This window comes from Rhinolophus hipposideros, assembly GCF_964194185.1.
Source record: "Rhinolophus hipposideros genome assembly, chromosome: 4".
Taxonomy (NCBI): domain Eukaryota; kingdom Metazoa; phylum Chordata; class Mammalia; order Chiroptera; family Rhinolophidae; genus Rhinolophus; species Rhinolophus hipposideros.
This window is the reverse complement of record NC_138050.1, coordinates 5,859,630-5,874,283: the sequence shown is the minus strand read 5'-3', so window position 1 is coordinate 5,874,283 and position 14,654 is coordinate 5,859,630. Positions and strand designations below refer to the sequence as shown.

Genomic DNA, 14,654 nt, shown 5'->3' with positions numbered 1-14,654 from the left:
AGATACAGCTAACATTTTGATGGTTACCAGATGGGAGGGGGTAGAGGGCATGGGTGAAAATGGTGAGGGGTTTAAGAAGTACAAATCAGCAGTTATAAAATAGTCATGGGGATATAAAATATAGTATAGGGAATATTGTCAATGACATTATAAAAACTATGTATGCTGTCAGATGGGTACTAGATCTATGGGGGTGGTCACTTCATAAATTATATAAATGTCTAATCACTGTGTTGTACACCTGAAACTAATATAATGTCAACTGTAATTGAAAAAGAAAAAAATTAAAAATAAAATTAAGGTGAAAATGCAGGATATTATGAAAGTTCATCACAGAAGGACATAATCTTTTCTAGTGGATCAGTGGGCTTCCTAGAGGAAGTGGTTTTATGCTGCAAACTGAAGAATACAAAGGAGTTGCTTGAATGAGGTTAGGGGAAGATTCCACATTCCATTTCAATGAAAGAGCATGTGCAAAGGCCTGAAGCAGAACATGTTAGTGTAATGAACAAGGACAGTGTGGCCTCAGCCTGGAGAGTAAGAGGGCGAGGAGGCTAGGAAGGTGTGTAGGGGCTGGATCATGCAGGCCTTGCAGGCTGGAATAGAATTTTCTCCAACTTTTTATTTCAAAAAATTTCAAGCCTATATAAAAGTTGCAAGTGTGGTAGAGTGGAAATCTACTACATTTTCAAACTGTTAACATTTTGCTGTAGTTGCACACTCTCAAACACACACGTGTGCATGCACAAACACGTTTTTCCATTCGCTGAACCACTTGAGAGTAAGTTACAGACAACATGTCATGTTAAAAAGCATATCACATTTAAAACCATGTATCTTCCCAAATCAAAGATTATCTCTGATATAATCACAATACTATTGTACTCCCAAGAAACTTAACATTAATAAATACTTTTACCTACCATACTGTCCATATTTAAATCTTGAATTGTCTCAACGATGTACTTTGCTAACTTTTTTAAAAAAAATCCAAAGACCAGTCAAGGAAATACATTTTGTTTAGATATCCAGTGGCATTTCGAGGCAAGTGTAGGCTAGTTACAGTGGTACCTTGGTTTTCGAACGTCTCCATTGTTGAACATTTTGGTTTCCGAATCCCGTAAATTTTATGGATCTATGGTATCGTTAGATAGTAAAATTCATGCTAAATTGCTGTTTTAGGGGTTGATTGTAAAGGTCTGGAACGGATTAATCCATTTTGCATTACTGTCTATGGAGAAACTGCACTTCGGTTTTTGAACGTTTCAGAACTCGAACCGTCTTCTGGAACGGATTACGTTCGAAAACTGATGTACCCCTGCATTTTGTAAAATGTCCATCAGTTTAAATTTTCCTGATTATTTCTTCAGGATGAAATTCAGGTTGAACATTTATAGCAAGGATACCACATGGTGATATGAAGCACTGACAACTATCTAACCTCAGGAGTACCGATGTCAATTTCTGTTACTGATGATGTGAAATTTGATCAACCAATGAAGGAGTTGTCCACCAGTTTTTTCCATAAATATAAAAATTTTCTTTTGTAAGAAAGAAAGTAATCTGGAGGATGGTACCTTGAGATTATGTAAATATTCTGTTCCCCAACAATCTTTCACCCAATGTTTTTAGCAAGCAGTGGTGTCCTTTGCCCAAGATAATTATTGCTCTGGTGATTTTTCTAATCGTATAATTTTTCCTATAGTAGTTGGTAGTCTTCTGTGAAGAGGAGCCTTCCTTCTCCTCCACCCTTTTAAAACAGTATTAGTATGGACTTGTGAATTTTTAAAATAGGAATTTAAGATCTAATATGTTTATCATCCATTTCTAACATTAATTATTTTAATATTTCAATTTTCCCATATTTGGCCAGCTGGAGCCCTTATCTGAAAGACTTTTGAGAAATAATATGGATTGGGTGAACGAAATAATATGAAAGTGATGAATAAATGTGTGTTTACCATGCCTTCTTCTGAAAATGTCTATTGGTCAATGTAACACGGTTTTATTTCTGTTTGTCTCTAGGTCTCATGGACTAATTGGCTCTCACTCAGCAGGCACCTAACAGATAAGTCATCTGTATATCAAGACAATGCTTGGTTTTAAAACCGCTCTGAAAATAATTAACAGCAGTATCTCGATGTGACATTGTCAGGGGGCAACAAGCACCTTCAGAATTTCCTATGAATCAAAAAGCAGCTTGAAGGAAACCCCTTTCCCTCAAGTAGGACTGCATGGCAAGCAGCCCTCACTGAAGGGTGGAAAATGAGTGTCCCATTGGCTCCCAAGAAATCATGTTACACTCAGTTGCAGGACAACAGAAAGGGAACAAAAAATAATAATGAGAGTCTCCTAAGTCTGGGAGATACAAACGCCAATCAGATCATGGTGGAGGGCAATCCCCCTCGCGATGAGTCTGAGCCATGTGACCTGGCGGATGAAACTGGCAACGCAAATTCACGAGAGCCAGGAAATAATGCCCATTTCCGTGAGGAATTTCACCAACTTCAGAGCTTTGGGAAGGGATCGCAGGCTGGCCCCACCAGCCTGAAAGATTTTAAATTTTCTTCGACTGCTGGCGCGGAACGACACGAAGAGCACACAACGCAGAGAGGCGCCGCTGTCCTGCAGACCCCGCGGAGTGTCCAGGGATCGAGCTGGAGGAATGTTGTGGGGGAAGCCAGTCCCGACGCTCTGGCTAAGAGGGGCGCTGAAATCCCTCGGCATGCGCCCAAGAATAAGTTGGCCAAGACCCTTGACAACGAGGAACTGAGAAGGCATGCGCTGCAAACGGCCAGCGGCTCCGCTGCTGCAGCGGACACGGTCCCGAAGGAGCGCGCTGGGGGCCTGACTGGGCCGCTCCCGCCGCCCGCCCCGCCCGGCGCCCCCGGGGCCGCGCGTCACGTGACCGGGCTTGGGGCGGAGCCCCAGGAGCCGGCGACAGCCCGCTCCCCGGCGACGGCGTTTCCTGCAGCCGACGGCACTTCCGAGGGAAGGCGTGTGCGTCATCCTGAACCATCTACCTCAGAAGCCAAGGAGACCGCCCGCTTAGACACCCAGATGCAGGGGGGACACGTGCGGGAAGTGACCGACGACAGCGCCCCGCGTCCTGTCCCTCCGGAGCGTGCCCGGACTTTAACGTCAGCGTGGGAGGAAGTCCCGAGTGAGCCGGAAGCACAATTAAGTCAGGGAAAGGGAGAGCCCAAGTCAGAGCTGACATCTGTCCAACCAAGGGCCGTGCAGGAGTTACTGTCACCCCAGGCTGAGTGTCAGGGGTGTCCCAAGGACGACAGTGTGTCACCCCTCGACAGAAAGGGGCCGGGCCGGGAAGCACAGCAAGAAGCCTCCACGCAGGCACTCCGCAGCCCGCCCCGCGGCCGCCCCCACCCGCTGGGCGTGGGAAGAGGCTGGAGTGAGCAGGACAGGGGCGCCGTCCCCCTCGGCCAGCAGGGTCCTCTTCACACCACCCCCAAACAGGGCCCTGCTTCCCGGGGAGCTGCTGATAACCAGGCCCCTGGCAAGATTTCACCAAGCGCAGCTACACAACTGGGGGACTCGTCACCCAGCAGCATGTCACCAGGGGATGGTCACGTGGCTGTTATTCCTGACCACCCGACGGACAGCACGCCCTCAGATGTTGGTCAGGAGACAGGGAACAGGGATCGTGCTACCATTTCCACTTCAGATCCTTCCGTTGGAGAGAGCAAAACGGGGGTCCCTGAACCCCTTGACCTTCAAAGCAGCAGCTCAGAAGCAGGGGAAAGCAAAGAGGTGACTACATCTGCTGCTGAAAATAGGAACCATGTAGAGAGTGCGGTTAAGCCTGAAAGTCCTCCAGCGAGAACAGGTTCCCTTCTTGGTGTCCCAGCCCCTCTCATCGCAGAGAGAACTGGGAGTGCGACCCACCAGCCTGCTTCGCCCACTACCAGTTTTCAGGACTTGAGTATGTTGAGTGCGAACGCGAGGTCGCCCTCGGCAGCCCCACCGCCCACCGACAGCGTGTGGTTGTTGAGCGCGTCCCCGAAAGTGCCTGACAAGAACCCCTGCCCCAGTGGCATCCCCAAGCCTGTCTCCACACATTGCGAGGACACCCCTTCCTCCCAGGAGGGCCTGGGAAACCACCAGGCTGACAGAACAGAAGAAAGGCCAGAACCCAAGCCCGGCGTTTTGCCCAAGCCCAAGCACGTGCGGCCCAAGATCATCACCTACATCCGGAGGAGTCCCCAGGCCCTCAGCCAGGTGGACACCTCGCTGGTCCCAGTGGGGCTTCCGTATGCCCCAGCCACATGTGACACGCCTCTTCCCAGAGAGGACAAGGTGGCAGGCGGTGACGTGAAGCCGGCTGTCAACCTGTACGAGAAGTTCAAGCCAGACTTGCAGAAGCCAAGGGTCTTCAGCCCTGGACTGATGGTGTCTGGGATCCGGCCCCCAGGGCACCATTTCAGCCAGATGAGTGACAAGTTTTTGCAGGAGGTAAGAGAATGTCGTTGTGATATGATCTGTTAGGTGAACACCCTAAAGTTCCTTCCGTATTTTCAATGCATCGTGAAAACAGTATATCCTCTCTTAGGAAGTTGCAGATTTTGGTGGATACCCTTGTACAGAAATAGATGTTTTTAATAGAGGGGATTGTAGACAAAGGGACATTTTTGACTGGAAAAGTTTGATGATCATGACATGGATCTAACATCGAAGGAGACTCATTTGAATTCCACTTGATAAAATACACATGAAGTTAGACAAGAAGGCATTTAAATTGGCTTCCATGTTTAAATAAGTGAACATTGTCTTCTAAAAGCCAGATCAATGGAAAAAGAAATCCAAAATAAATATGTTGTTCAAATTGGTCAGACTCCATCCTCTGGGGGAGAGTATTTCCCTCGTGGGACAATCTCATATTCACACATGTGAGGAACACAGTGAGTAGAAAATAACATGTTAGGCATGGACTTGTTATTTTAAGTCGAAATAGTAATTACAGCTAACAATTTAGTTGAGCGCCTACTATGCCTTGGGCCCATGTAACATATTTAATCTTTGTCAGTCTTCAACAGTCCTTACCGTAATTCTCTGGAGGTTGGGATTGCTGTTTTTATCATTGTATAGATGAGAAAACAGGCTTGGAGAAGTCTGAGTAACTCAGCTGAAGCCACAGAACAAGGGCGGGGCGGAGGCACTCCCCTACTTCCTCCCCGTTTCCTCACGGTGCTGCCCTCTCAGTACAGGGTGCTGTGGCCAGTCATCCTTTCAGAGCTCGGAGAGAGGGTTGGTGTGAAGCAATCTCCTCATGGCATGCAGAGGGACCAGTTGAAAGGGAAGTTGGCTCAGCTCCCTCCTGTCTGTTAGAGACAGGGTCTGCCCAGGACACTCAGAACACAGGCTGGAGCCTGGAGATATCTTAGCCCTTAGGGTGTACTCCGTGTGGCTCCTTGCCCTCCTGGCCACTTTTCCTTCCTCCCTCTCTCTCTGCTGCCTCAGGCCCTTTGCACTTCCCTCTGCTTGGAATGTTCTCCCAGATATCTGAATGAGGGTTCTCCTTCGCTTTCTTTTGCCTTTGAAGAAATTGCCTTCCCTTCCTCCCTCCCTTCTTTCTTTCTTTCCTTCCTTCTTTTCCTCATTCATTCATTCATTCATTCATTTATATTTCTAAATTTTACGTTATTTTTTAAAATTTATTTTTCAATTACAGTTGACATTTAATACTATATTAGTTTCGTGTGTTCAGTATAGTGGTTAGACATTTATATACCCTACAAAATGATCCCCCTGGTAAGGCTAGTACCACCTGGCACCATACATAGCCGTTACAATGTTGTTGACTATATTCCCTATGCTGTACTTTACATCCCCGTGACTGTTTTGTAACTACCAATTTGTACTTCTTAATCCCTTCCCCTTTGTCACCCATTCCTCCAACCCTTCTCCCATCTGATAGCCATCAAAATGTTCTCTGTATCTATGAGTTTGTTTCTGTTTTGTTTGTTCATTTATTTTGTTGTTTAGATTCCACATATAAGTGAAATCCTTCATTTTCTTTAGGTCTCTTTTCAAATCTCACTTCATTGGAGAGTCTGCCTTCCCTTTGAAACCACTTTCTCTAGTTTCTTTCTTTTTAGCACTATCTCGCCCTGATGTACATATGTTTTTGTTTTTGCTGCATTAACTAGAATGTGAAGTCCATGAGAGCAGGGCCTTTTTCTGTTTTTTTTCCCCGCTGTGACCCCAGTGTTTAAAACCGTGCTGGCGTAAATACATGCTCAAAAAATGTTGAATGAGAGCTGAATTATGAAGTCGCATATGCTGGATCCCATTGAAAGTGAACCACAGCTCCCTAGAGATAGGAGGCCTGAGGTCAAAGTTGGACCGTAGCTTGATTGACTGTATCGACATTTTTACAGACTGCCCTGATCACCGCAAACGGTGTCAGCTCTGGCACTGAGCGAGCGGTGAATCCACTGTCAGCCCCAGGGCTTGGCCAAGGCTAGCACTGACCAGGTCCCCAGCTAGCTGACCCTCTGGCCTGCCTGGGGGCGGGCCATTAGCACCGAGTCACGTGGCTGGTGCCCTGTCTTGTGACTGTGGGCTTGCTGGAGAGGCTTCCCCACTCACATCTCTAGAGAGACGATGTTGGCGGGAGAGTTCAGCGGTCTAGTCTCATTGGCAGGGGCTCATCTCGCTGACAGGCTGCGGCTGTCCCGTTTTAAGTGCACGGAGAGTACGTTCCAGACAGAGGGGCTGATAGGGGCCGTAGGCAGTGGCATCACATTTACAGTGAACAAATCGCCAGTCTGGTTTTATGCGTTAGTCTCTGAGCTTGATTAATGTGATTCTTTCTCAAATTTCCAAAAATGCATCTACCTGGGCCTCTGAGGCTCAGGGTCTGGGCTCTTTGCTAAGGCAGGGCTGGCCCTTGTGAAGCCCTTGGCAGGCAGCCATCTGACCCTCCCCAGAGCTTCGGGAACCAGAGCGGGTAAATAAGTGAATGCACCTTTTCTTCTCAGTATCACCGCGGAAGTAACCAACTCGTGCAAGATCGGCCCCCCAAATCTGGCATGTGGAGTATCTCTTTGACAGGCACACACTGGAGACAGTGATGAGTGCTAAGCCTTAGGCTGGCTTCCTGTGGCCACCTGGTGACTTGTCTGGTCCCCAAGGCAGTACATGCATATTAGGGTTACCCTTCCCTTTTCTATAAGTTGTACCAAAACATCCACTTAAGTTCTTTCATTTGTACCATTTCTCCAAGTAAAATACTTTGATACCTCTTGCCCCCACCCCACCAAAAAAGGTCCCCTACAGTTTTTTCTACAAAAACACATTCGTGAGAGAATATTTGGAGATGCAGACAAAAATCCTCTTATTGTCTGCAGTTCTTTCTCTGTGATACTTCCTAAGTTTTCTTTTGTATATTGCTTTTCTGTATTGCTTCTACTCCCTTCATAAAGTATAGAATAATTTATGTATTATATGCACATTCACCCCCCCCCCAATTTTTCCTATTCTTAGTCCTCTAGAAGCCACCTGAATGTCAAGGAAATGGAGTATGGGTGTCTGTGTGCTTAGTAGTTCTGAGGGGTTCAGAGACCCCGTTGGTGTGGGGACAGCAGCGCTGCTGTGCACCAGCCACTCTATCTGGGGACCGTTTTCGGCCATGAGCAGAGCACCTGAGGCCCAGGCCTTTTTCTCAGGCTGCAGGATGGAGCAGAGATGCCCCGGGTGTTGTGCTGGACTAAGTTCTGTGATAAGCTTCTTTACTCCACAGTGAGGGATAGGCTGGCCCCTGGCTTTGCTCCTCTGTCTGCACCTTGCCGTGTGCAGGCTTGATGTGCGGGTGGGGGGTCCGAGGACCGCCTCCCCTCCACTGGGCCCCAGCTCCCACAGGATGCCTTCACGCAGTCTCCAGGAAAAGAACATATGTCTGACCAGTTGCAACAGAAGTAGTTTTGCATTGTAGAAGTCATATAGCTTTTTAATAAAATGGGAAAGTCTTAACAATAAAAATCCAAACCAGCCTCAGACTCTGCCTTCATTATGGCCAGACCCCTGCTGGTTAGACAGCATGAGTAGAGACGGAGGGGTCACGAGTGAGTGCTCCTGTGAGAGAGGGTGTCTCCACTTGGCTGGCAGGGACAGCACAGACACGAGAGCTTCCAGAAGCAGCTTTGAAGATAACCTCAGATCCAGTCATGCCAGGATGGTAAAATCTGCTTATCGTTTAAACTATTTTCTGCTTTCAGCTATCCTGAGGTCTCAGGGATACTTCCTCCTACTGACCCTTGTGGGAACCCTTTTACTGTTTGTCATAGGGCGGTGGGAAGAAGGGAGACCGGTGAGAGGACAGAGGTTAGGTCGTGTGCTTGTGATAGACAGATGTGTGACTCAGGCTGGTCTCCCTTCCTGCTCCTTGGCACCATCTTATCTCTGGAGGACACCGTGTTTGTCAGGGTTCTCCAGAGAAGCCCAACATACATATAGGCATGCATGTGTGTATGTATGTACCTGTCTGTCGGTCTGTCTACCAAGACTGTAAGGGATTGGCTCATGCATTGCAGAGACTGCCAAGCCCCAAATCTGCAGGCTGGAAACCTCGGGAAGAGTAAGTTGATGCTGCAGTTCAAGTCCAAAGGCAGTGTGCTGGCAGAGTCCCCTCTTCTTTCAGGGAGCTCAGTCTTTTCTCCTTAAGGCCTTCAACTGATCAGACGAGGCCCACCCCATGATGAAGGGTGATTTGCTTCCTTCACGATCTATTGATTTAAATGTTAATCTCATCTGAAAACTACCTCTACAGAAACATCTTGAATGATCCTTGACCAAATAGCTGGGTACTGTGGCCTAGCCAAGTTGACAAAGTTAGCCATCACAAGCCCTCTCCCTACAACCTCCACGATGGCTTCTCAGTGAAGACTCCACATTTACCCTATGTCTCCCCAGCTCACAATCCCACAGAAAACAGGACAGGGCAAATATGAAGAGTCAGTCCAGTAAGAACTGATTTGTGTGCCATGATTGATGTTAGGAGTTTGAAATCACAAGCATCTTTTAGTTTGTTTTCAAAATTATTTCTCAAAAAATACTCTTAGAAAAGGAGGGGGAAAAAAGCATTCGGGGTTAATCTCTATGTGTTTATGGCTGTGCAGTGACACATCTGTGTTTTGTCAATAAAGATGAAAGAAAAGAGTGCAAAGCTGTTTGTAGATACCCTTTTTTTTGTAGATACCTGTCTACAAAAATCTGTTTGTAGACAGATTTTATTAAAAATGCACAGATTAGGCATCAGAGGCATACTTTTCAACTTTTAAAGAATTTGTTATCGTACCAGGCAAATTACCGAACCAAATGAAAGGCATTGAAGTTACTGAAATTGTGAAGAATATTTTTCAGTGACAGCTGACCCCTGAAAACTATCCACTTTCAAAGAACTGAGTAAATACTGCCATCAGCATATTGCAGTCCTAAAAATCTGACAGATGTAGGTTAAAATGATAGTAATTTTTCATGGGAGCACCTGCTAAAAGCTGTGAGCAATGGCCCCAACTTTAGAAATGAAAATAAAAAAACAGAGGAAATGTGAGTATAATATAAAAGCGAAAGATTGATAGAGATTAAGTAGAGAATGCTAAAAATTTTATCAGACAGCAGATGTAGAATGTTCTTTCACAGGAATATAATTTGCTGCTGCCTGGCTTTAGTTCCTACTGTCGGAATCATGCATATTTTGTAATGTGATTATAATAAAACTTTAAAGGCTAATCTTTTGTTTCAATAATATCAATTTAAGGAGAACTTTTTATCATTTCAACATTAGAAGAGTATCAAATTAAGGGTTTATCTCTTCAAGAGCTTGGATCAAAGCTTTGTCGCCCCTATTAAAGAATGTTGTTAAATGCTTGTGATTTCTGAATATGCTTGACACATAAAATGTATTGTGATTTAGAGCAGAATTAATTAACAGATGTATCTTTCCAAGCATAGCTTCTGGCGTGATTTTTCTTAATTGAGAGGAAATAGATTATTTAGTTGCCTTAGTTTTTCATTTTTAATATGAAGAAACACTGATAGTATGAACAGACTTGGTGAATCCAGAATTGCATACACAGAGGGTGCCAAAAAATGTATACACATTTTTAAAACAGGAAAACTGTATTAAAATTGTAATAGTCAATATATACCGATAACAAAAGATGAATACAAACCACATTTGACTTCTGCAATGACAAGAGGTGCTCAAAGTGGTTATCATCAGCGTCCAGATGCTTCTGATGACAGCGAACACTGTTTGGTAGATTTCTGTGGCGAGTGTGTAAACTGTTCTAACACCAGTTTACACGCTCAACCAGTTTACCAATTTACACCAACAGCTGCAGAAGCAGCAGGACGTGTTGCTGTGTGAAGCCTCCTGGATCTTCCCTTGTGCACATACGTGACACACAGCAGCATGCGTCTCAAACTTATCACGACTGCGTGCAGTTGTTAGGTGTGTTGGAGGTTCTATTGCATCCTCTCGCTGCCATTGTTGTACTTACACAACGTTCTTGAATTTCAAATACCACTCAAAATGGTCTTGCGCTCCTCAAACGACGACCATGATTCCGCCATTTTCCTTGTCCTGTCTGTCGCATGGTGACGCTGACATTCATTTGATAAACACCATCTTTTGAGTGAACGTCGTACTACACGTTGCTACTTATAACTTTGAGAAGTAATACATAGACAACATCTCTTAACATGTGTAGACATTTTTTTGGCCTCCCCGGTATAAAAGGTAGTCATCAGTTGTATTCCAGTCCAAACTGTTAACTACAGGAAAAAGTAACAGGAATATTATGTTATGAAATTGAGGAAAGAATGGAAACATGATCCCTTTAGTTACCAAATATGTGTTGACTTCAGCTCTGTGTAGACACTGCTGGGTGCTGTGAATTCAGCAAGACTCTGCCTAGAACCTCCCTCTGGTGAAACTGACGTGGGCATTCCCGGCAGCACCACCTTAGTAGGGAAGACAGTCAGATGAGGTAATTCACAGTCTCTCAGTTTTAATTACGTAAATAGATTGTAGACACTTGAAAACACATTTTTCCTTTCTCTTTGCTGTTCTCCTAAATAGCCTTTTCTCCCTCAGTAACAGTACATATTTTCTAAGTAGCCTAGAAAAGACTTAACAGAAATTGATGAAGTTCGTCTCTTTACTGTAAGACTACGTAAGAATTGTGTGCCTTGTCTCCTTAGGCATAATGAAACTTCATGATCCGATGAACATTTGCTCAATTCTTTTCTGGCTTTGTTGACATTATTTATGTATAGATTGGCTATTTGCACAAATTCCAATGATTTCGTAGCAATCGAATTTAAAAATCTTCCAGAGTGAGTTCTTTTTTTCCTCCCAGTGAAATGTAGATCTGGAAAATGTTAGAACTGCAAGCAACCTGAGAGGTCATCCAGGTATGTTGTCAACTTAGGGACGAAGACACGGGGGCGCCTAGAAGGTAAGTACCAGGAATGGAGCAGCTCGTGGCTGCCCGCGAGGTCCCTGGCGGCCTTGGTCTCCTGCCCACGTTCAGTGCTCCTGTAAGGTGAGGCTCTCTGACTGAGCTTCTGGTCGTTTATCATAGGTGACAGAACGCCCCGGGAAAGAAGAGTTTTGCTCTCCTCCCTACACGCACTATGAAGTTCCTCCAACCTTCTACCGGTCGGCCATGCTCCTTAAGCCCCAGTTGGGACTGGGTGCGATGTCCCGTTTACCGTCTGCAAAAAGCAGGATCCTGATCGCGAGTCAGAGGTCTTCAGTGAGCGCCATCCACCCGCCAGGACCCATTGCATCAGCAGCCAGTCTCTACAGTTCCGACCCCGCAGGTAACCAACCCAATAATCACTACCTTTTGCTGCACTTCAAATAGTGATTATATAAAATGTGGTAACTGTCTAAGATATCGGTGCCTCTCACCCTGTAAGAGGAGCCTTTTTCTGTTTTTCTATCTGATTGTAGATACAGACATTTGTCAAGGCTTATCTCTCTGCAACTGTCACCCTCTGTCACTTTTGAAACAATGGCCCTGTAACCACCTCCTTACATATAGTTTCTTCATTTTCTAATACAGCCTGTAGAGCAGGGTTCAAAAACCTTTATCAGTAAGAGGCAGAGAGTAAATATTTTAAGCTATCTGGGCCATAATGCTCTGTGTTGTATCTACTTAGCATGGAAGCAGCCACAGACAACCCATGAAGGGATGGGTATGGCTGTGTGCGCATACGACTTAATTTACAGCAGACAGTGGGCTGGCTGGGTGTGGCCTGCACGCTGTGATTTGTTAGAGACGCCTTCCTACAGGACAGCACTGACCATGTCACCCTTTTTCCATCTGATCACAAATCGTAAACACAGGATGTCCTGGCCACCTCTCCCTGCCCTATTGTCTCGCTCTACAGTGGCTGGTTCGTGTCCCCTCTGTACGTTTTTGTTTTTCTCTCTCCATTCTTTTGCTTGTATGGTTTTCTCTAGGTTTGATATATTATTCTGTTATAGAAATAATACATACCCATTGTGAAAATGTTTGACTATAGAAAAATAGGAAAAAGAAAGTAATAATACTTATATGTTAGCACCCAGCAAGAGTTACTTTTATGGATTTTTTTCTTTCAATGTTTTTTCTATGCATTTTTCAATAGCTGAAATAACTTTGAATGTGAACTTCCCCCTCCCTTCCTAATATCATATTGTAGGCATTCCTATGCCATCAATGTTTCAGAAATATTTAATGGCAGCATAATATTCATTGCTTCATTTATTCAACAAATTTTGGGTGCTTATTTTGTGTCAGAAGTTGTAAGTTAAAGAGTGCAGCCATGAACAAAACACAGCTCCTGCCTTCACGTGGCTTACAGTCTAATGGATGAAATTGAGGATAAAAGACAAGCACAAAAATAAATACATAATTAGAAACTATGATAACTGTCACCAAAGCAAGGAATATAGTGTTTTGAGAAAGTGCAACCTGCAGGGTTAGGTATATGCATGGGACACAGGTGCTTTGGGGGCAGCATTTCTGAGGAGAATGGGCAACTGTAGGCAATGAAAGCAGAATCGATGTGACCGTTGTCCAGTTACAGGCCACTGGGTTCTGCTTACTCGACACTATTTTCATAGTGTCACAATTTGAATCTTTGTGTATACTTGTCTTCTTTCATATTGTTATTTTAGGATAGATTATTTCAAGTGGAATTATTGGACAAAAGCATATTTAAACTCTTTCAAGGCCGACTAATTTTCTTGTAAAAACTTGTACAACAATTATTTCCATACTAGTGTTTCTTTAAAGTGCTTTTTCTTGCCATACTCTTGCCAGCACTGTCATCATCATCATCATCATCATCATTATTATTATTGCATTTCTTTTATTATTAGTGGAAGGGAACTTTTTTCATCTCTTAGCTGTTATATTACTTTGCAAATTGTCATTTACTGAAGTAATTATCGATCATCTTAATGGTTCATTTTTTTCTGACAAGCACTTCTATAAAAAATCAAATTGTTCTTTGATGGTTTGAGGTATTTATTTTTGTTATCATTCAGTTAAACCAATTTTCTAATTTGTCTCATGACTTCTTTGTCCTATAGGTTATTTAGTTTGTGTTCTAATTTCCTCCAATTTGGTAATTTTTCAGATGCCCGTGCATTGGTTTTTGGTGTAATTCATGGGACATTCTTTGTTTGACACCCTTTGAGTCCTTATAAACTTACTGAGGCTTATTTGATAACCAAAATGTGCTTATGTTTAGTGTATTGTTCTACAAATGTTAATTAGGTCTGATTGGTTGAAGTGGTCACGTCCTCTATATTTTTACTGTATTTTGATTTGTTGAGTCAGGAAATGTAATCATGGGTTATAATAATTCTCTTTCAGTTATTCCAACTTATGCTTCCTATTTTAAAGGTCTTATGTGTATAAACTCATTTAGGATTTTGATGTCTTGTTATTGAATTCACTCCTTCTCTTTATGAAATATACATCTTTATTCCTGATGACATTCCTTGTTCTGAAGTCTGTTTTGTTCAATATTAGTGTAGCTACTCTAGCTTTCTTTCAATTAGTATTTACCTGGTAAATCTTTTCCCGTTATTTTACTTTTAATATATTTATAATTTAATATTTACAGTGGGCTTTAAAAAACCCAATCTGCTAATATTTTTCTCAACTTACATTCAGTTTTGTTACGAATTCTGCTTACTAAAATACATTTTTAGAGGTCCTCCTTGCTGCTCCGTGGCATGGAAAGTGCCTGTAGGCGGTGAGATTGGGCAGTGAGAGCGCTCACCTCATTTCTTTTCCTGCTCTAAGTGATCACATTCCTGTGTTGCTTGTACAGTTTCTGAAAACATTAGTTTCCTATGTTTTGTTTTGTTTTCTAATTGTTTATGGCAGTTTCCATAAACAATTAAATCTTCACGGGTGGAATTTCTTTTACATATTCACCAAAGACTGTTATCAGATGGTGTTTGTTGCATCTAATAAAATCTTTCTTTCTTTTTTGTGTTTACTCTTTTAGTTCCAGGCAATTTATGTAGTGATTGTTTTTGTTGTTGTTGGTATTATTTTCGGAATACTTTAAAAATGTGTGTCTATGGTAGCATTTTGCGTTTAATTTGTATCACATACTTA

The 14,654-nt window shown here is 43.7% G+C and overlaps 1 protein-coding gene across 3 annotated transcripts in view; it reads left to right on the top strand.

The window, feature by feature from the left end:
- MTUS2 (microtubule associated scaffold protein 2) overlaps window positions 1–14,654 on the top strand; it is a 533,984-nt gene that overhangs the window by 189,755 nt on the left and 329,575 nt on the right. For all 3 annotated transcript variants that reach the window (XM_081046099.1, XM_081046097.1, XM_081046098.1), the window contains 2 exons: window positions 2,026–4,473; window positions 11,610–11,850. In XM_081046099.1, coding sequence (XP_080902225.1) covers window positions 2,266–4,473; window positions 11,610–11,850 — 2,449 coding nt within the window. In that variant the 5' untranslated portion in view covers window positions 2,026–2,265. The remainder of the gene's footprint in view (window positions 1–2,025; window positions 4,474–11,609; window positions 11,851–14,654) is intronic.